The 20579-nt window shown below is 54.1% G+C and overlaps 1 protein-coding gene across 2 annotated transcripts in view; it reads right to left on the reverse strand.

Annotated features, from left to right (window-relative positions):
- Positions 1-433: 433 nt before the first annotated feature.
- PPARD (peroxisome proliferator activated receptor delta) overlaps positions 434-20579 on the reverse strand; it is an 85227-nt gene continuing 65081 nt past the window's right edge. Inside the window, exons 3-8 of one of the 2 annotated variants that reach the window (XM_027603116.2) lie at positions 14422-14652; positions 6542-6696; positions 5467-5605; positions 4018-4220; positions 3389-3632; positions 434-2614 (exon numbers count right to left, since the gene is read on the reverse strand). In XM_027603116.2, coding sequence (XP_027458917.1) covers positions 2367-2614; positions 3389-3632; positions 4018-4220; positions 5467-5605; positions 6542-6696; positions 14422-14560 — 1128 coding nt within the window. In that variant the 5' untranslated portion in view covers positions 14561-14652 and the 3' untranslated portion in view covers positions 434-2366. Of the gene's footprint in view, positions 2615-3388; positions 3840-4017; positions 4221-5466; positions 5606-6541; positions 6697-14421; positions 14653-20579 lie in introns of both variants that reach the window. The other variant, XM_027603114.2, reaches the window with a different exon arrangement.

A 20579-nucleotide genomic window follows, 5' to 3' on the forward strand; every position in this document is an offset into this window, starting at 1 on the left:
CTGGCTAGACAAACACCGAAGTCTGCCCTGAACTTGCCTCACTGCAGTAGAGCCCACGGGCTGAGGAGGGCCCGGCTCTCTGTGAAGGTGGCACCCCGGGAAGTAAAGGAGAGAACTAGGGTGCTGGCTGAGGAAAGCCCCGGTCTCTTGTGCGGGTGATGTCTCCTCCAGGGCCCTTTGGAGCCCCTCCCAGGTCCTCCTCACGCCAACGGGTTTGGTACCACGGCACCAAAGTCCCCCACCTTTGCTGACCAATGAGTGGAGAGCAAAGCAGGTGATGGGGAAAGGTGGATCAGCTCTCCTGGCCTGCACCCCAAAGTCTCATTTGCCCAGCCCTGTTTCCCCCTTTGCGCACTGGATAGGGAGGGGGGGGAGGAGTCCGATCAGCCCCCAGGAAAAACCTGTAAAAAACGGAGTCAGCCTACATCCACTCTTAAATATTTAATTCCCATTTATTTAAAGTTCTGTCAGTCTGTGTACACTATTTATATTAAAAACACAGGAAGCTGGGGATCCTAGCAAAAATATACATTTCGATTTTGGAGATTGTGTTCAGACACTAAGAGCTATATCCTCAGCACCAGGCCTGGGCGGGGGGTGCGTGGTGGCGGAGAGGGGGTGGGGGTCAGGCACAGCATCTCTCCCTTCACAGCGCTGGCTCAAAGGGAGCACCCTAACCCCAATCCTTGGTCAGCTGGGGGTGGTGGTGGGAGAGGGAAGAATCTTGTCAGTAGAGAATGATCCTAGGGCATGGAAGGCAGGGGCAGATGGACGGGACTCCAACCTCAGGTCTTCCCCAACCTTTCTCAGAGACCCTCACCAGTCCCTCACCCTTCCAGGCCAGTTTCCTTCCTGGTGAAGCAGGCTGGGTGGGCTCTCTGACTTTCTGCTCAGACACAGCATCCAAGCTGGGCTTCAGTCCCTCCTCTGAGGCCGAATACTTCACCTGGGAGGAGGGGAACGGTAGATGCAAGGGCCAGAGGAGTGGGACTGGGCCTGGCAAGGTCCTTGGTCACCAGAAGCTGTGTAGGGGGAGTTCCCGGTGACTGGCTGGGCTGAATACAGGGGAAGGGGAGAGCAGCAGAACTGTTGGGACAAATGGATGTCACACTGAGCGGGATCAGTTTATCCCTTGCACCTCCCCCATGAGCGGGTGCTGGGCTGGTTCAGCAGGGCACCCCTGCCTACCAAGGGATCTGAGAACGAGGGCACACCTGTGCCCGCTCACCTGGAGGCCCCTCTGGCCCATCTGCCCCGGGGAAGGGAGGGTGAGGGGTGTGGAACCAGGTAAAGTGATTCAGTGCTTGTGTGTGCTGGAGTGTTGCGGGGGGGGGGGGGGGGGGGGGGCGTGCATGAGCTTCCTCTGGGCTCCTGGTTGAGGCTGAGGCCAGGAACTCCTGAGAAACAGGAGTCGTGGGTGGTAGCTGCTGCAAAGTGGTGGGAGAGGGGCCGCCGATGACCCCAAGGCCTGGGCTCAGAATTAAGTACACCGCTTGCTGCCTTTTCTGCCAACATCTGCCTCCCTCGAGGCTTGCTCCTCTTCAGTGGGGGCCCCCACCTGAAGGGAAGCCCATCTCCTTCCAGGCTAGGGGTGTCCCCTGGCGGCCAGCGCAGGGGACCAGCAGTGACACTGGCCTGGAAGACTGGTGAAAAGAACAGAGAGGGCGCTGGTAACAGTGGGGCTGGGGCGTGCTGCTAGAGAGGGGTTGGCTGGGTAGGGGGAGGGTGGTGACAGTCTGGGGGAGGCGTCCTGGCCCTCAGGGCAGGGCCCCCATGACTCGGGGGCCATTGCTGCAGTCAGCCTGGGCCCCGGTGGCTTCCCCAGGAAGCTGGGCCCAGAGAGCTTAGTGTTTCTTTGGCTGGCCCACGTCCTTTGCTGTGACGACAGGAGAAGTGAGGCGCCTACCCTTGCAGGTGACTGTTGGTGCAGAGGGCAGGCCCATTCCTCCCTGCTCCTGGGGGACAGGGGACGGGGCAGACGAAAGCAGAGGACATGTTCCATGCTGCTGGTGAAGTAACACAAACTGTCTCACAGAAAGAGAAAGGGGGGCAGACACAGGGATGGGGAGAGAGAGAAAGGGAAGGCCAGGGAGGAAGGAAGAGGGGAAACCTACAGAGAGACAGGAAGAGAGAGCGAGTGAGCGAAGAAATTAGAGAAGAAAGAGGATCTGAGAAAGAGGCAGATGAAGACGGGGAGGGAGCGAACGCAGGGAGCAAGGAGCCGTGTGTCTGAGCGCGGCAGTGTGGCTCCACTGCTCCGGGCCCGTGGGCGCCCAGGGCTCGGGGACTGCTCTCCGGGTAAGTCCCGAGGGCGGCGTCTGCCCCAGCTCTGTCCGCCTGCCCCCAGAGACCCGGAGCGCATGCCCTCAGTACATGTCCTTGTAGATCTCCTGGAGCAGGGGGTGCAGCGAGGTCTCTGTCTCGGTCTTCTTGATGCGCTGCATCATCTGCGCGTGCTCGGTGACCAGCTGCCGCAGGTCAGCCATTTTCTGCAGCAGCTTGGGGAAGAGGTACTGGGCGTACGGGTGGTTGGCCTGCAGGTGGAACTCGAGGGCACGCAGGATGGTGTCCTGGATGGCCTCCACCTGGGGCACGTTTATGAGGCCTGGCCGGTCTGTGGGGACACAGGGCAGAGGTGTGGGAGGGAGCAGGCATGCATGGAAGTCTCCGGGGGGTGGGGCTGGGCAGAGGAGCTCCCCTACCTCTACCCGCGTGGGTGACTTGGCCCAGGGGACAGCAGACCTACTGCTGTGACAGACCCAAGCCCTGTTCTGTCAGTGACTGTTCTACTATTCTAGCCCCTCCAACCCCCCAGGTCCTGGCCCATCTCCTTCACTTTTTTGTTTTTTTTTCTTCAGAAAAAGGCAGTATGACCTCATGGTTAAGAGACTCACTGCCTGGATTCAACTCCCGTCCCTACCACAGGCTAGCGAGGAGGCTCTGGGCGGGCCACTCGCAGCCTGACTTCAGTTCTGTCATCTGTAAAACGGGGTGACAGAAGTACCCTCCGCACAGGCTGCTGCGAGGATCAAATGAGTTATAATCTAGGAAAAGGAACCAGAACAGTGCCTGGCACGAAGTAAGCTCTATGGTACTGTGAGCACGATGATTGTTCTAGTTATTGCACCGGAATCTGAAAAATGCAGGCAAAATACGGAGAATTTCTCCACCGTCAGAAATCATCCCCATCAACATACTGGCATATTTCTTTGCAGACTTTTTTCTGTCTCCTCTCCATCGAGAAGAGGGAGCCAGTCCTGCACGTAGTCGGAGCCTCGCGTGTCACACTGCTGTCATCACAGGGCACCTCCCCACGCTGTGCGCGCTTGGGCCTGGTGCCCTGCGGTGGGGGCCCGACCCCCAGCAGGGCTGCCCCACCCTCACTTACCTCCACAGAGAATGATGGCCGCAATGAAGAGAGCCAAGTCACTGTCATCAAGTTCCAGGGCGTTGAACTTGACCGCAAACTCAAACTTGGGCTCGATGATGTCACTGAAGGGCTTCCGGAGGCTCCGCAGGAACTCCCGGGTGACGAACCCAGTGCCGTTGGCCACCAGTAAGCCGTCCTTGTTGACGATGGAGGCCAGCATAGCGAATATGGCCTCATGCACACCGTACTTGAGAAGGGTCACCTGGTCGTTAAGGAAGAGGGTGCTGAAGCTGGGGATGCTCTTGGCGAACTCGGTGAGCTCCCGCACGGTCTCGACCGTGGTGCACTGGCAGCGGTAGAAGACATGCACGCTGATCTCCTTGTAGGGGGGCAGGCCGTTCACCAGCTGCTTCCACACCAGGCCCTTCTCTGCTTGCCACAATGTCTCGATGTCATGGATCACAAAGGGCTGAAAACCAGGCCCCGTTAGAGGCCAGGCCTTGGGGGGACCCCCGCCCATGTGCTCCCCATGCCCCCAGCCTGTACCACGAAGTGAGGGGAGGCAGGAGGCCTGGTTCTCCCAGCAGTCAGGCAGGCGGTGGCAGGGCCCAGAGCCCGGGGCTGCCAGGCCAAGCAGTGACACTCACCGCCGTGTGGCTGGCCTTGCCGGTGAGGATGCCACGGGCCTTCTTTTTGGTCATGTTGAAGTTTTTCAGGTAGGCGTTGTAGATGTGCTTGGAGAAGGCCTTCAGGTCAGCCACCTGTGGGTTGTGCTGATTCCCCTCGCTTGCCGTTAGCCCTGCCACCAGCTTCCTCTTCTCGGCCTCTGGCATCCGGCCAAAGCGGATGGCTGTATTGGGGGGTGGGGGGGGGGGTCATCGAGGGGCCCAGGCAGGAGCTAGCACCTCTAACCTCCTTGCCTCACAACAGGTACGTGGGCCAAAAATGGAGACATGTTTTTTGAGCCCAGGACACTCAGAAGCTCTATGGCCAGCACACTGGAATGCTGGAGAACCCCTCCAGAATGCAAGCGCCGGGGGACAGGGATTGTCTTGTTCACAGTGCCTCACATGCACACAAAGGCCCTAACTCAGGGAGTCAACTGAGCCACTGTGCCTGGAAGGCGGTGCAGTGTGACGCATAGGAAGACAGTTTCTGGTGTCAAAGGCCCATGCCTGAGTTCCAGCTTGGCAGAAATAGGCAGGCTATTTCACCTTTATTCATAAGAAAAATGGGCTAATACTGAGATCTCACTGGACTGTCAAAAAATAAGAATATCCACACAGTAAGCACTAAAACGTTAGTCATTAGTAATGGAACAGGATAGAAATCTGGCTTCTCTAAGAGAAAAAGTGAGAAGAACTGAGTTGGCCCTGAGATCTCCTAGGAAATCCGCTCAGCCCACCCAAGGAACAGAGCCCGGGCAGATACAGACTGAAGGGTGGGACCAAACCCCAGACCTGCCAGGCCCCACCATCTAGGAAAAGCTTCAGGTGGAGGGCTCGGGGCCCGCCACCATCTAAAAGGCAAGACAGGGTGTGAGTGTAGACATTTAAACAAGAGGCTCTCCCCAGTCCTCTGGGGGGGCACGGGGGTGGGGGTCTGACCCAGACAGGCAAAGGGGGCAGGTGGGCTCTGCAAAATCCTACTGTATGGGGTCTGAAGACAAGACTCTGTAGAAGGCCCGAATGCGGGGCAGGATCTGTCTCCCGGGAGAGGCCGGCCTCCAGGAAACTCCTGCCTGGCTCCCGGCAGCGGACCCATGTGGTCACTCCCTGGCTCCTGCCGGCCTTCACTAACCAAGGAGAGCTGAGGCGATCCCCGGCTTGGGCAGTGGCTTTTTACGCTGTGTCGGGTCATCTGAGCCAGGCTTGAGGTGCTGGGGTCAATTCCCAGTTTCCCTCTGGGCCAGCAGGGGTGAGCGCCCCAGGCGCGGGCCTCACAGCGGACACGGAGCTGGAGCCGTCTGGGGAAGGCAGGTCTTCGCCGGCTGCTGCGTCAAGCCGCACCTGCTGCGCACCAGGCACCGCTCCGAGGGGCTCCCCTCCACCCCCCTGCCCCCCCCCAGGCTGCGCCAGGCCCGGGGTGGCTCTCACCGTTGTGCGACATGCCGAGCGCCACGCATTTCTGGAAGCGGCAGTACTGGCACTTGTTGCGGTTCTTCTTCTGGATCTTGCAGATGCGCTCACACTTCTCATACTCCAGCTTCATGCGGATCGTCCGGCGGAAGAAGCCCTGAGGGGCGGGCGAGAGGTGAGGCAGAGCCACAGGAAGCTCAGGATCCTGCTCTGCCCCGTGGGTTCTGTGACATCAGGAGCCCCAGTTTTTTTTTTTTTTTTTAAGATTTTATTTATTTATTTGATAGAGACACAGCGAGAGCAGGAACCCAAGCAGGGGGAGTGGGAGAGGGAGAAGCAGGCTTCCCGCGGAGCAGGGGGCCCGATGCGGGGCTCGATCCCAGGACCCCGGGATCATGACCTGAGCCGAAAGCAGACGCTTAATGACTGAGCCACCCAGGCGCCCCAGGGGCCCCAGTTCTGTGTGTAAATGTCAACCTTTCTGAAATTTGGAAGTAAATGGGAGAAATTTCTTTTGGAGGGGAGGGAGGAGGATAGTAAACAACTCTAAAGCCTTTGAGATCTAGCTATATTTCTTTATTTTAAATGCTTCCTTGTGAGTTTGGTCACCTAAAACTGTATTGTGGGTAATCTGGTCTATTCATAAAAGTATCTGGTTCTGGGTATTTTCTAGGCGGTGGTGTAGTAAAATAGTAAGTACAATTTTGATCGGCGTGCAGGTAGGAGGATGAACCAAAAGCACCCCTGGAGAAAGAAATGTAAAGTTTCCTTTTTTCCCCTCAAAGAGGCCCTTCCGGGCCTTGAAGTGCAGGAAACACCGCCATGAGGGTGATGGTTGAGCCCAAGATCCTCATTCTGCCCAGCCGGTGTTCTAGAGCTATGTCCCCAGGGGGCGCCAGCAGCCAGCCAGGCCACATGAGAGGCTGGGACCAGCAGGACCCAGGGCGGAGGACCTGGAATGGGCCCAAGGGCCTGGCGGCCTCCCAGGTGGGAATTCCGCAGTAGGGACTGTGAGGGCCCGGCCTCTCTGGCAGGTCAGCTCTCCGTGTAAACACAGCCCCAGCCGCCAGCCACCACTCGCCGCAGGCCCTACCTTGCAGCCCTCACACGCGTGAACACCATAGTGGAAGCCTGATGCCTTGTCCCCGCACACACGGCACTCCATGTTGAGGCTGCCACACGAGGCCCCGTCACAGCCCATCTGCAACTGGTCCAGCAGTGAGGGTGGCGAGGAGCTCCGGGAGAGGTCTGCGGACACACGACATAGGGGTGCCTTCATATTCGGCCAGGACGGGGGCCAGGGGAGGTGACCAGAGCCCACAGGGGGCAGAGCAGGTGATGGGAAGAGCCCATGTTTCTCAAGCAGCGCTCACTCAGCTCAGACACTTAACAGCTATGTGCCTCAAGGAGTCAACCTTTCTGAGGGTCGGTTTCTTCATCTAGACCATGGGGCTTTTCCTCAGACCTGACATACAGCAGGTGTTTGGGAAATGGCAGCTATCACTATCGGGGGGAAGTCAGAGCCTTCCTGGGCTGTACTCACCACTGGGGAGGAGAGGGGTGTGTGTGTGTGTGTGTGTGTGTGTGTGTGTGTGTGTGTGTGTGTGTGTGTGTGTGTGTGTTGGGGGATGAGGGTGTGTGTGTGTGTGTGTGTGTGTGTGTGTGTGTGTGTGTTGGGGGATGAGGGGGGGTGTGTGTGTGTGTGTGTGTGTGTGTGTGTTGGGGGGATGATTGTGTTTTGGTGTGTGTGTGTGTTGGGGGGATGATTGTGTTTTGGAGGGAAAGGAGCAAGAGGAGGAAGATAGAATCTCTTCAGACTGAACTTGGGAAGTAGCTCTCCTAGCTTAAGCGGCTCCACTGTGTGGGCCCATGTAGGGTTGTATGAAATGAGTGTTAGGGAGACTACGGCCTTCCACCCACATCTCCTGGGAAATTCGATTCTTGTGTGGACTCCAGAGATGCTGTAAAGGATCTATCAAGAAGCTCAAACCCATTCTTACAAAACTTCTTGCTCAAGTAGAAAGAAGGCAGGTACCATTCATGCCCACTGGACAACATACTGAATTTCCCCAGGTTTTTTTTTTCTATTAAGTGTACGAGATGTTTGAACCAGATGTTGTGAGTATAAGCAAGGAAAGCACTAGACTAAGGCAATGACTTCAGGGTGTATGTGCTGTCAGCTGACTCGGTAAGAATTTCTGGGAGTCTCTTTGGAATCTCTCCCTTGGACACTCAGCCATGAGCCCGGCCCTGAGCCTCAGTCGCCCGGCCCAGGGCCAGCTGCATGACCCCACATGCCGCCTATCCTGCCAATCTGCTGTTCTCTGCTCTCTTTCCTGATGACTGAGCAAACTCCTCAGGGGCAGGGGCCAAATCCCCAGACCAGAGAGTCAGTGGCTCAGAGCAGGATGGCACCTTAGGGAGACCCAAGCCGTGAAGCTGAACGCAGACTTAACATTTCCCAGGCTGGTGTTGCTCCTTGTCTGTCACCCAAATATAGGTCACTCCACAAAATATCTTCATTTCCCTCCCACGGAGTAACCCACCCTCCCTAGACCAAAGTGTACTCTACTCTTCTCATACCTTTCTCCACTCCCCCTTGGGCCCTAGGAGTGACAGCAGGAAAGCCTTCAGCCAGACCCTACCTGGGCCACAGGGAGGGGAGCATGAGCACCAGACCAGACCACAGAATAGAGGATCGGACAGCCCACTGCCCTGCTGGGCTGGTAAGGGCAGGGGTGTGAGGTAAAATAGCCCATCCCGTCCCAGGGCCTTCGCTCCCAACCTTCGGTCATTCCAGGGGATGTAACCACCCGCCTCAGCCCACAGATGGGGGAGAGTGGGCTCCCTCCGTCTCCTGGGCACAGTGCTGCAGGGGAGCCTGCAGCCTGGGAGGGCAGAGCCACTGTGGCTTTCTCCATAGCCTTTGCCACCACATGACAGTCCGTGTGTGTTCACTCAGTGTTGGGTGCCCTCTACCACAACGTAAAGGCCACAGGGCAGGAACTCTGCCCCCAGGGTGCTGCTGTGGGATGGGGAGCAGGCAGTGACTGTGGGGTAAGTAAGTGGACCTCAAGCTCCCTGGGTTGGTCCTGCACTCAGTGCCAACCGGCTGCAGGGTTTGGGCAGTCTCCGCCATGCCTGGAGGCCTCAGAATAGGGGCAAAAGAACTCACATTATGAGCTGTCGGGAGAAAATGAGATCACGTGTGAAAACCCTTTGTCGAGACCTGTGTGGAGGCTGAGCAGGAGGGTTCCGGCCCTCCCCGCTCTGATCTGTGTGGTCTGTGTGCATGTTCGCTTTGTGTCACTTCGTGTAAGCAGTTGTGTTTTTGTGGCTTACACATCTGCCTCCTCTGCTAGACGTGGGACATCTCTAATCACACCGCCTTTGGATCTCTAAGCTCACCTCCACCACCGAGTCTTGTCCACAGCCACCAACCTTTTGGTGGTGCCCTCTGTGTTCTCCCTCCTGGCCCTGGAGGCCGGGCAGGGGTCTGGGCACTTGCACTGCACGTGGCAATGCCACCCTCTCTTTTCATTCAGCGGACATTTGGTGAGCGCCTGCTGTGTGCACGGCAGGACCCACACCCTGCCCTCGACTAGCTGAGGTGAGAATGAGGTAAGAAAGCGGGAATACAACACAGCGAGTGGCAACACTGGCTGAGGGGCGGGCAGAGGGAGCAGGACTTGGAAGGCGCCACCACCAAGCCTGAGGCTCTCAGGGAAGGTGACTGCTCCCCTCTTGGGGCTCAAAGATGAGATCTTTGGGAGACTCCAAGTCAGCTTCCAGATGCTCGGGAAGAGCAGGCATGAGGGTGAAGAATGTGACTGAGTTCAAATTGGTGTCTTAGGCTCAACACCCAGCTCTGCCCTCTGGGCCTCAGTTTCCTCCTCTGTAAGATGGAGAGGACAGGAGTATCTATCTGAGAGTCATGGTGAAAAGTAACAGAGTTACTACAGAGAAGAGCCCTCGGACCTGGAAGTTCACATCAACATCGGGGTGAGTTAGGACGGTGCTTATCAGAAAGCTGCAATTCTGCACTCCCCAAGCTCTGTACCCTACACAGGCAGGGGCCGAGACCTGTCCTCCTTCTGGCTGGCTGTACCTCTTCCCCCGCAGCTTCACGGAAATCCAAGGTGGGGGGTGTCTCTGCTTATTGAGGCCCGGAGAGCCCCCAGGACCAGACCAAGCCTCCTTTCACTTCCCCTGGCCTGCCACTGACCCGTGGCTCAGGAGCATTAGGATCACTGGGAACCCTGGGAGAAGCCAAGATGCTCCGGCCCCACCAGCCCGAGGCGGCCTGAGCTCTGGATCCTGAGGAGACACCCCGGGCAACTGTCTCAGAGGGAAGTGCTGCAAATGAGACTGTGGAGAAATAGGCCCAGGGCACTATCAGGGCGCTGGGCCATGGCTGTTCCACCCCTGGGTCGTGAGCAGACATAGGCTGCAGAACCTCAAAGCAGTTGGCGATGCTTGGTGGTGGCTGGCTAGTGGAACAAGGGCATCCCCTGCCCGTTTGGAATAAAAGAACAAAAATAACTGCCAGGTGGAGAGGCAGGGGCGATGAGGCGCTAGGATGGGCAGAAGTGTATGCATCCCCCCGCAGGAGAAGGTTTTGTGCTGGAGTGCATGTGCAGTGGGGATACTGAAGTGGTAGGGGCTTGGGAGTGGGTTTTCTTTCCTTTTTAAAAAAATTTTTTTAAAGATTTAATCTATTTGACAGAGAGAGAGAGAGCACATGTGCAGCAGAGGCAGAGGGAGAAGCAAGCTGCCCACTGAGCAGGCAGCCCGACATGGGGCTCGATCCCCGGACCCTGGCATCACGAGCTGAGCCGAAGGCAGACGCTTAACTGACTGAGCCACCCACGTGCCCTGGGAGTGGGTTTTCTAAAGATAAAGGTTCTGTTTCTTCCTGGCTGATCACCTGGCTTAGGGTTTTATCCTTGAATCTTGCCCAAAAGTAATGATGGCAGAATGCTCCCCATTCTAGGGGCCAGCTTCTGAAGGTCCCACTGCCTTGCCCATGACCTCCCGGTGGGAGACTGGGGTTCTGAGAGGCTGTCCCCCTGACCGGGAGTCCCTGCCCCTCAGGTATGCTGGCCGGGGACATGGGCCACACCAGCCTCAGGGCCGTCTGCCTGCACAGCGGCTCTCCCCAGCCAGCCCAGCATTGTCCTCCCCTGGCTCCTCCTCAGCTCTCAGGAAATATCCTTGCTCACCCGATGGCAGCATCCGGGCCCTGCCCTGCCTCTGAACTTCCACTCCAGACACACCCTGCCTGACCCCCCAAGCATCTCATGAAGGCCCACCTCTCCTTCTACCCCAGGAAGGGAGGGGGAAAGAACCAGCATTTATCGCCCGCCCCCCAAAAGCTTGTTAGTATCATTCCATATCACCTTGGAAGATAGTAACTGACACCATTTAAAGTCGAGGAAACTGAAACTCGGTGAGGTTAAGGGACCTGCCCAAGGTCACCTGTCTAATACCTGGTAGGACAGGGCCTTGAACCTAAACCTGACTTCCCTGTAAAGAGTGCATGTCTATACTAATAATCTCTTTTTTGTGCATGCCTCCTGTGTACCAGGCGCTCTGCTTGACACTTTATACCATTAATCCCATGGGAACCTTAAAATAACCCTTCAAACCCCAGGTCTTCTGACGCTTTTATAGGTGAGGTTAAGTAACATGCTGACAGTGGCATTAACCAGATCATTAATTTTATGTGTCACCTTGGCCAGGCCATGGTACTCATGGTGATCAGTTTTTGGTCAAACACCAGTCTAGATGTTGCTGTGAAGATATTTTTTAGATGGGATTAACATTGAAATCATTGCTCTCCATAATGTGAGTAGGCCTCAGCCAATCAGTTGAAGGCCTTATGGAAAAAGACCGAGGCTCCCTAAGGAAGATCCAGGAATTCTGTCTCTGGACTGCCTTCAAACTTAAGATACAGCATCAAGTACCCTGGGTCTCCGGTCTGCTGGCCTGTCCTGAATTCAACTTGCTAGCCCTCACAGTTGTGTGAACCAATTCCTTACCTGTGCACACGTGTGCGTGCGCGCACACACACACACACACTCTCTCTCTCTCTCTCTCTCTCCCTCCCTCCCTATGTATGCACACATCCTATGGATTCTGTTTCTCTAGAGAACCCTAATACAATAACAGAGTTCAGAATCAAAACCTAGAACCACCTAACCCCCGGGGCTGAGCTCTTACTATTCATTAGTACTAATCAATAATTCATGATCATGATAACCGATCAGACATGTCACTGCTGAGGAGGACACCATGCCATTATTCAAATGTCTAGGCTCAGCGTAAACACTAAGCCCAACACCCAGGGAGTGAACTATCAGTTGCACCATCTTGGATTACAAGTTCAGCAAATAGACACTATTGATCTTACTCACATCATTTACGTATGGATGAGAGTTCTCTTGCATACCTAGTCTCTACTGCTGGAGGTATGCTGCTGTCATAGCTGTGAGAGTGGCCAGGAGGGGTCAACACTATTTACTTTGCTGGCAGAGTCCCCACAGGCAAATAGCTTCTGAAGTCAGGGCCAATTCTGTGGGACCCTGGAGCTGGGTTACTAAGCAGCCTCCTTAACTTCTGTCGTCCTGTTCACCTGCACAGTGGGCTTCTCAGGGCTGGCGTGCAGCCTTGTCCTCAACTGAAAGGCCAGCCCTTGCCTGGACACCCACTGAGTGCTTGCGGCGAGAAGAGGTGCCAAGGCCAGGAGGAAGGACACTTGATCTTCCTCAGCCCCAGTCCGCACCAAGACCCCTGATCTCTTCCTAGGGTGTGGATGTGATGCCCATCACTGAAGTAGGAGGGGACAGCTGCCCTCACCCCTATCCAGCTCAGGGACCCTGGGCGTGTGAGTTGCCTTGCTGCTGAGTGCTAACGGGGAGATCTGTCTCGCCTGCCTCTTTGTCAGGTGTTGAGCTCGGGACAGAGATGCAGAACCTCTGAGGGGTCAGAAGGGAAGCAAACTGTGGGTCTTCTTGCTGTTTCAAGGCTCTAGGCTGTGTCCCATCCTCCTCAATTCCTGAGGGGACTCGAGGCCAAAGTCATAGACTCATGGGGCAGGGCAGAGAACCTTACCCGGCCAGCCCTTGAGGTGGGCAGACTTTAAAGGTAGAGACTGAGAATGGAGAAGTGAAGTCACCAGCAAAAGCCATGGCTGACAGTCACAGACCTGAGATTCCTGCCCTGGTTTGTGTGATTCCCAACACAGGACGAAGCTCTGTCTCCAGGGCCCCTCACCTGTTGGCCTTTTTTGGGAAACAAAATTGCTTTACCTTTTTAAAGAAAAGCCATGCGTTTGCTTCTTAAACGGTGAGAGTACTGTAGACTTGAGAATAATGCGTAATGGTGCGCACCACTGTATGACGCATCCTCTCCGCCACGATCCTACTCCCGAGTTGACGGCACCGTCCTTTGCGTGTATGCTCTTCTAGTGCCTTCCATGATACTTAAAGATTTTTAAGCAGTGGGATCCCCCATTTGGCAGGAGCTCTTTTTCCTGTCAGTAGATTCAGACCCACCCTATCCTTGTTAACGGCTACAACAGCATTCCACAGTGTGGCTCTACCACAGTTTACATAACCAATTCCCCACAGATGGTCGCGTGCCAATTTTTTGCTTCTCTGAGCAGTGCTGCAGTAAATAAGTGTGGAAATCTCTGTGCACTCTGCGCGAGTACTTCCATGGGATACATTCCTAGGAGGAATGTATCCCCTGCAGGGTCAAAGGAATGAAAGAAGTGTTCTCCTGCATAGCCAAGTTGCCCTTCCACCCTTGGTGGCTGGAGGGCCCTTAATCTGACAGGCTAAATGACATCTCATTTTGAAGATATCTTCTTTGATTGGTGAGTAGACTGAAAACATTTTGTTTTCCGGCCATTTGTATTTGTCCAACCATGAACTGCCTGTTTCTATTTTTCTGTTGTTTGTCTTATAGAATTTGCGGGAGCTTTTTCTATACAATGGCTTTAACACATTAATGATTATATTAAAAAACCTCCTCCTGTTTCAATTATTGAACAGGGAAGTCTGTGGGGTGGGCCTACTCCTCTGCCCTCAATCACCACCCGTGAGCGGGATCTCCTTCAGCTGAAGCTAGCGGTGAGATCAGGATGTCCCTTGCTAGAAGTGCACCCTCTTGTGACCCTGAGTTCCCTCTGAGGGTAAGGGAGCAAGACTCAGCTGTATGTGCTGGCACTTAGGTGGAAGGAGAAGGAGAGAAGCTGGGGGGAGAAGGGGCCAGGGACAGGGAAGGGGCAGCACCAGCAGCAGGGAAAACCAGGGGCCAAGGAGTGGATTCTGGGTGCCCCTGAAGGTGGACATAGCATGATGATGATGAAGAAGATGGGGCGAGAGTAACACAGGGTTCCAGAGAAGAATGTCTACACTGCTACTAACAATGGATAAACAAAAGGGGAACTGACAAGGGAGATGAGAGCAGCGAAAACTGGCTGGCTGCACAAAAGTCACTTTAATTATAGTCATTCAGACTAGCCGCTTAGCATTTATGCCTAATTACAGTGCCGCTCAATGATGTGTGTCATCAGCACCAGATCAATGCAGCTGGGTGTCGTGACTGATCGTTACAATCACAGGTACAGCTGATCTTTCCCGTGTGCTGTTAATGCAGCTTGGCTCTGGATCCCTTGGGCAGCAGCAGTGGGAATCAAGCGGATGACGACACGCATTACAAATGCTAACTCATTTAATTCTCACAAAAGCCCCTGTCCACATCCCCTGCAGGCCCCATGGTTTTCACAGAAAGAAGAAGTGCAACTGGCCCGAGGTCCTGCAGCTGAAGGGCAATAGAACAGGGGTGTGAACCCCAGCTGTCTGGCTCTGCCCCTCTGTGCCCCATAATGCTGTCTGCAGAGGGCAGGGTTCCTGCTCGGCCCACTCGGCTTCCTCTGCCCTGTGTCCCCCGCCACCCCCTCCTCACCTGTATAGCTGCTGGAAGGAAGTGAGCGCTCTGGTCCTCCATTGAGTTCTGGGGCTCCTTCTGCCTCTGCCACTTCCTTTTTCTCCTCCTCTTCCCGGACCTCAGGGGCTTCCCCCGGTGGCTGCTCCATGGCTGACATCCCCTCGGCACCACGCCTGCAGGCCCGGTCATAGCTCTGGCATCATCTGGGTCTGAACGCAGACGGACCTCTACAGGGCAGCTGCCATCAGCCTGGGCCAAGGGGCAGACAGGGAGAGGATGAGAGGGTGTGAGAAGGGCATGCGAGAGGGCTACCACCGGGCGGGGCCGGGGCAGTAGGGAGGGGGCTCCCCTGCTCCTGCTCCTTCACAGCAGGCACGCCTCCTCCCTGTAGTGCTAACCCATGGGCTCTGCTCCTTGCACCCCGAGTCATTTCCCCTTCTGCCCTTTGTCTGCTTGGTTCCTGAGACAGGTCTGTGGGGTTCTGAGCAGTCTCCACAAACCAGACAGGGTGACACACCCCTGGCACCACCTTTCCCTGCCTCCTCGGCCCCATCCTGCTCTTGGCACCACATCAGAATGACTTCAGGGGCTTCTTCCAACTCTGCGGTCCTCCTGGAGGTCCTGATATGCACAGTACTTCCTAACTCCCGCCCTGTCCCCTCCAGCACTCAGGCTCTCCTACACCGCAATTCTTGAAGGGAGTAGGTCCTACCCTTCCTGTGTTTGGGTGTGTGGGGGGGAAAAAGACCGGAGCCCCTGCGGTGCTAGGCTCACAGCTGGCAGCAGATCTGCAACTGGACCCTCAGCAGCACAGCCATCAGGTAAGGAGAGAAGTGCTCTGCCCAGGAAACTTTCCGAGGTGGGGTTACTGGGTAGTGACTCCTGTGTGGAGAAGGCAGTTCCAACCCTCGGCAAGTGACATATTGCCCGCAGATGCCACCGTCAGTGGCAGTAAGACCATGAGGTGTTGTGGGGGAGTCGTCCTGGCAGGGAACAGTAGGGAGACCCCTTGAGAGTGGGGTGGATTTTGACCAGAGATGGCACGGAACTTGTCTTGGGGACAGAGCATGAGAAAAGACTCAGAGGCAGCACAGTGGGGAGCGGTGAGGAGTCCCGGTGGCCAGGAGTGAGCACCATGGGAGCGAGGATTTGGAAGGATGGCCAGGAAGGTGGGCTGTGTCCAGACACGCATGCGTGACTGACTCTATCCCAAGGCAGTGCAGGCTGTGCGAGGATCGAAAGCAGAAAAGAGGGCGCCTGGGTGGCTCAGTTGGTTAAGCGACTGCCTTCGGCTCAGGTCATGATCCTGGAGTCCCGGGATCGAGTCCCACGTCGGGCTCCCTGCTCGGCAGCGAGTCTGCTTCTCCCTCTGACCCTCTTCCCTCTCGTGCTCTCTATCTCTCATTCTCTCTCTCTCTCAAAGAAATAAATAAAATCTTAAAAAAAAAAAAAAAAAGCAAGCAAGCAGAAAAGACCTGCTTTAGGGAAATCCAAGGATCTGTGGGCCTTCTGGATGTGCCACGGGCAACTCGAACTCAACCTATCCAAACAGAACCCACCATCTGCCCCCAAACCCGCCCTTCTTCTGGTAATCCCTACTTTGGTGACCCGCATGTCCATCTACCCGCTTATCAAAGCCAGAAGGCAGGGGTCAATGGAGACTCTTCCCTGTCCCACGCTGCTCTACACTTGCAAACTTGGCTGGACACTGCAACCACTGGGGAGTTTTTCAAAATATGGATGTCTGGGTCTGTCCCCAGAGATTCTCATCTGATGGTGTGGGGAGCTGCTTGGGCACTGAAATCTTTATTTTTAATTCTCCTGGTGATTGTCATGTGCAGCCGAGCTTGAGAACCACTGCTCCACAGCAAGGCCACTTCCAGCAGACAGTAAATCTTCCCTCTCTCATCATTGCTCTCCAGCAGGCTTTCATTTTCCCTTGTTTGGACTGACGACAAGTTTGTCAACGAAAGGCAGTTTGGAAATTCAGCCCTCGAGTCTAAGAGCTGGGGAGTTGGGAATCTGGAGCTGTGGGGAGCATCCTCATCGACTTTGACAGTCATGGAAAGGGATTCAGTTCACCAGTGGAGAAAGCAACGTGTCAAGGGAGGTCAGGGGAATAGGCACTAGAGCAGTGGCCGGGTGCAGGAGAGATGTGGGACAACCAGACAACTCACAGTCATCGGAAGGGCTGTTTCACGGGGGAGGGCTCAACCGTCTCAAATGCTGCGGAGTTGGAAGGGTGATAAACTGACACATGACCCCCGGATTCAGTGACCGCCTGGTCATCAGTGACCTTATGAGGCAAGTTTCAGTCAAGTGGTTAAGATGGAAACTGGGGCTCTGAAGAATAAGTGGTAAGACAGGAGGCAGGACAGTGAATGGAGACTAGGTTTTTGGTAAACATGTCAAGGAAATAAATGTACTGTCTCGAGAAAGTGGCAAAGCCAGGAAGTTTTTTGGACTAGAGGAGACTCAAGTAAGCCGTGGGTAGAGAAGAGGTCTGCAGAGAAAGACTGTCTGAAGATTCCAGGGGGAAGCTGGGGCAGAATGACTGATGGGAGGGGACTAATTCAAGGGCACAGGAGGAGGAAAATACAAAGAAGTATCATGGCAATTGGGGAGGGGGTGATTAAAGCTCATACGGGATGGCCTCACTCTTTTAGTTAATAGAGTAGGAGGGAAAGTTGTCCACTGAGAGTAAAAGATGGGACTTGCAGAAAGCAAAGAGGCTGGGTGGATGCACTTTGGCAAACACGACAGGGAATTAGCTGGAGAGCAATAAAAAGAACTGTAGCAAAGCCACAATAATTGAAACTGTGTCATGCTGGCACACGAACAGACAATCAATGAAAGAATACAGAGTCCATAAATAGATGCAAACACACGTGGAACTTTAACATGTTGCAAAGACAGTACTTCACATCAAAGAGAACAAATGGATTCTCCAATAAAACAGTAATGGGACAATGGAGTAGCCATCTGGAAAAATTAAGATGGATCCCTACCTCAAACCTTATATCAAGATGAGGTCCAACTAAATAAAAAAAAATTTTTTTTAAGTTAAAACAAAAATATGCATTATTGAGCACCTGGCTGGCTCAGTCCATGGGAGCACACAATTCTTGATCTCAGGGTCGTGGGTTCAAGCCCCATGTTGGGCATAGAGACTACTTAAAAAAATTATATATATATATATGTGTGTGTGTGTACATATATATACACACACACATATATATAAACTTTCTACATGGTAGAAAAAAATCATAACAAAAACAGATAATAAACTGGAAAAAATATTTGCAACTCTCATCAAAGGGCTAATTTCTCTAAAACATTTCCTATAAATAAGTAGAAGCAGGGCACCTGGGTGGCTCAGTCGTTAAGCGTCTGCCTTTGGCTCAGGTCATGGTCCTAGGGTCCTGGGATTGAGCCCCACATCGGGCTCCCTGCTCCGTGGGAAGCCTGCTTCTCCCTCTCCCACTCCCCCTGCTTGTGTTCCCTCTCTTGCTGTGTCTCTGTCAAATAAATAAATAAAATCTTTAAAAAAAAAAAAGAAATTAAAAAAAAATAAGCAAAAGGCCAGCAATCTCATAGACAAATGCGCCTGGGATATGAAACATGTATACAGAAAAGGTACCCATTTGAAAAGCTGTGAACATCACTCATTAAAAAAAGAAATACAGGGTGCCTGGGTGGCTCAGTTGGTTAAGCGACTGCCTTCGGCTCAGGTCATGATCCTGGAGTCCCGGGATCGAGTCCCGCATCGGGCTCCCTGCTCGGCGAGGAGCCTGCTTCTCCCTCTGACCCTCTCCCCTCTCATGTACTCTCTCTCGTTCTCACTCTCTCAAATAAATAAATCTTTAAAAATAAAATAAAATAAAATAAAGAAATACAAATTAAAACAATACTCAAATACACTTTTTACGATCAGATTAAAACAAATGCTAACACGTTGCTAAACATGTGGGAAAACATAATCTCACACATCCCTGGTGGAGAGGTAAGCTGGCACGGCCTCTGAAGAGGGTAATTTGCCTACATTTATCTAAATTACAGGTGCATATACCCTATGACCCAGAAATTCCACTTCTAGGTTGTATGATCTTTGTGACATTTCTGTAACCTTCCAGTTTTTTCAAAATAGAGTTTTTTTAAAAGGCTAAAAAAATTCTGGCTTTCTGGTTTCTCTTGAAAATTGGGCAGACCTGGCCACTGGGTGCCTGCCTGGACCCGACACCACCCTGGGAGCTGAGCAGTGGCCTCCTCTTTATGTGGACAGGCGCTTGCCACTGACACCCACGGTCCCGGCTACTTCCTGCGGTCACTCCCTAGGCTGCTTCACTCATGTGCACTGCATGAGGTGTCCCCTCCTGCGGGAATCTGAGTCTGGTTAGCATAAATCAGTTCCTCAAGGATCAATCACTGATCATCAAACTAGACCCGGAGCAAGGCCAGGGAGGGGTTCCCGCCACGTGGCTCCGATTACAAGTGGCAGCCTTCTCGTTGTTTACCTAATGCCATTCCCCCTTCTTCTTTACTGAAGCCCGATTTCTTTGGATCAGGCACGTGCTTAGCTAAACGCTCCATTTCCCAAGATCCCCTGTAGCTACTGTGTTCATGTGACACAATGCTGACCAATACGTAAACAGAAATCTACTGGGAAGGCCTTCTGAAAATAGGTTTTTTCCCTGATCAAAAGAGACAAACGTTTACCTTCCCCCGCTCCTGCCTGGACTAGGAATAAGGGCCCAGAGTCGGAGCAGCAGAAGACAGGTTGAGAGGGCAGGGCAGGAGGTGAGAAGAGGTCTCGGGCCGCTGCTGAACCAGCCGTGGAGCGCCTGTCTCCAGACCCCTTGCTGCAGGAGACAACGAAACGCCTGCTTTATGAGGCCCTGTTTGCCAGACTTCAGCTGCAGGTAGCTGAACACAGTCCTAACTGAAACAACACGACATCGGACACTTAGCTGAAGAGGAGAATGGGGTCGTGGAAGGGGGCTGACGCCAACACTGGGAAAAGGACCTTGGCGATCACCAGAGGCAGTTTGTGGACATTGTGGCATGGAGTAAACTCTCCAAAAACATCAGTTATTCTCTGAATAACAAGGACCAGAGACACCGGTTCATCATGCTCCACAGGACTGAAAAGTCTGGGGCAGGTGAGGGGTGAGAAACCCTCAACCAGGCCTGTGCCTGGAGGGGCTACAGGAGGCTTCTGAGGAGGAGCAGCAAGAGTCTGGGCAGCGTGCTGACAAAAGGCTCACACACGTGACTTCTACGGAGCTGCAAGCACAGCGGTGGCAATGACCACAGGGTAAGTAGTGTGAGGCTGAGAACAAACTGTTTCTGGATCTGCAGAGCTTGGCTGTCAGTGGACACGGGGAAATGCACACCAGGACTGTGGTGACGAGAGCTGGGGAGAGAGGGACATGAAGATTTGGGGTCCCCCTTAGCAGCTCGAAACAGAGGAGGGAAAACTACAACCCTGTCTTGTATAGATAACTTGACAAAATATTTTCTCGCTCATTCCCTCATACCCTCTGATCCTCTGGGTGACTCTGGGGAGATGGGACAGAGTTCACAGTCAGTCCTGAGTCCTGGAAGGAGGGGTGGGAGGTGACTGAGTTCCCGCTACACGTCACGTCCGGTGCATGAAAAACAGGCTCTGCTCACTCCTCCTGAGCTCCCACAGGCGAGCCTCGTGAGCTGTCCTGGGGAGAGGAGGGAAGTGACAAAAAGCTCAGGCCTGTGGAACCTGACAGAGTGTCTCCCGGAGAACAATGCAAAGGATAAAGCAGAAGACCACAGGGTTTCAGACACAACGGGGTCTGAGCCTGGCCAGGCTTCTGAGGAGCCGCGTGCACTGGGCCACCTTACACACCTCTGACACCTTGAGGCTCAGCTGCTGCTTCCATATACCTACTGGTAGAAGGTTCTTTCACATGACCAGAGGAACTGTTATCAGCTTCTGGGAGGTGCAAGTGGATGCCTCTTGAAACAGATGCGGTTCTGGGCTCTGGCTAGAGTTTTAGATTTGGGGCCAGGGTCCCTGGATTCCAGGCAGATGTTCATCCCCTGACTGGAGTTGTCTCTTCTGGCTGGGACCAGCGGAAGGGGGAGGGGAGGAGCAGTCTGGTTGTTCTAAAACCCACACACATCCCTTGGGCTGTTTCATG

The sequence above is a fragment of the Zalophus californianus genome, chromosome 7 (assembly GCF_009762305.2).
Source record: "Zalophus californianus isolate mZalCal1 chromosome 7, mZalCal1.pri.v2, whole genome shotgun sequence".
Taxonomy (NCBI): domain Eukaryota; kingdom Metazoa; phylum Chordata; class Mammalia; order Carnivora; family Otariidae; genus Zalophus; species Zalophus californianus.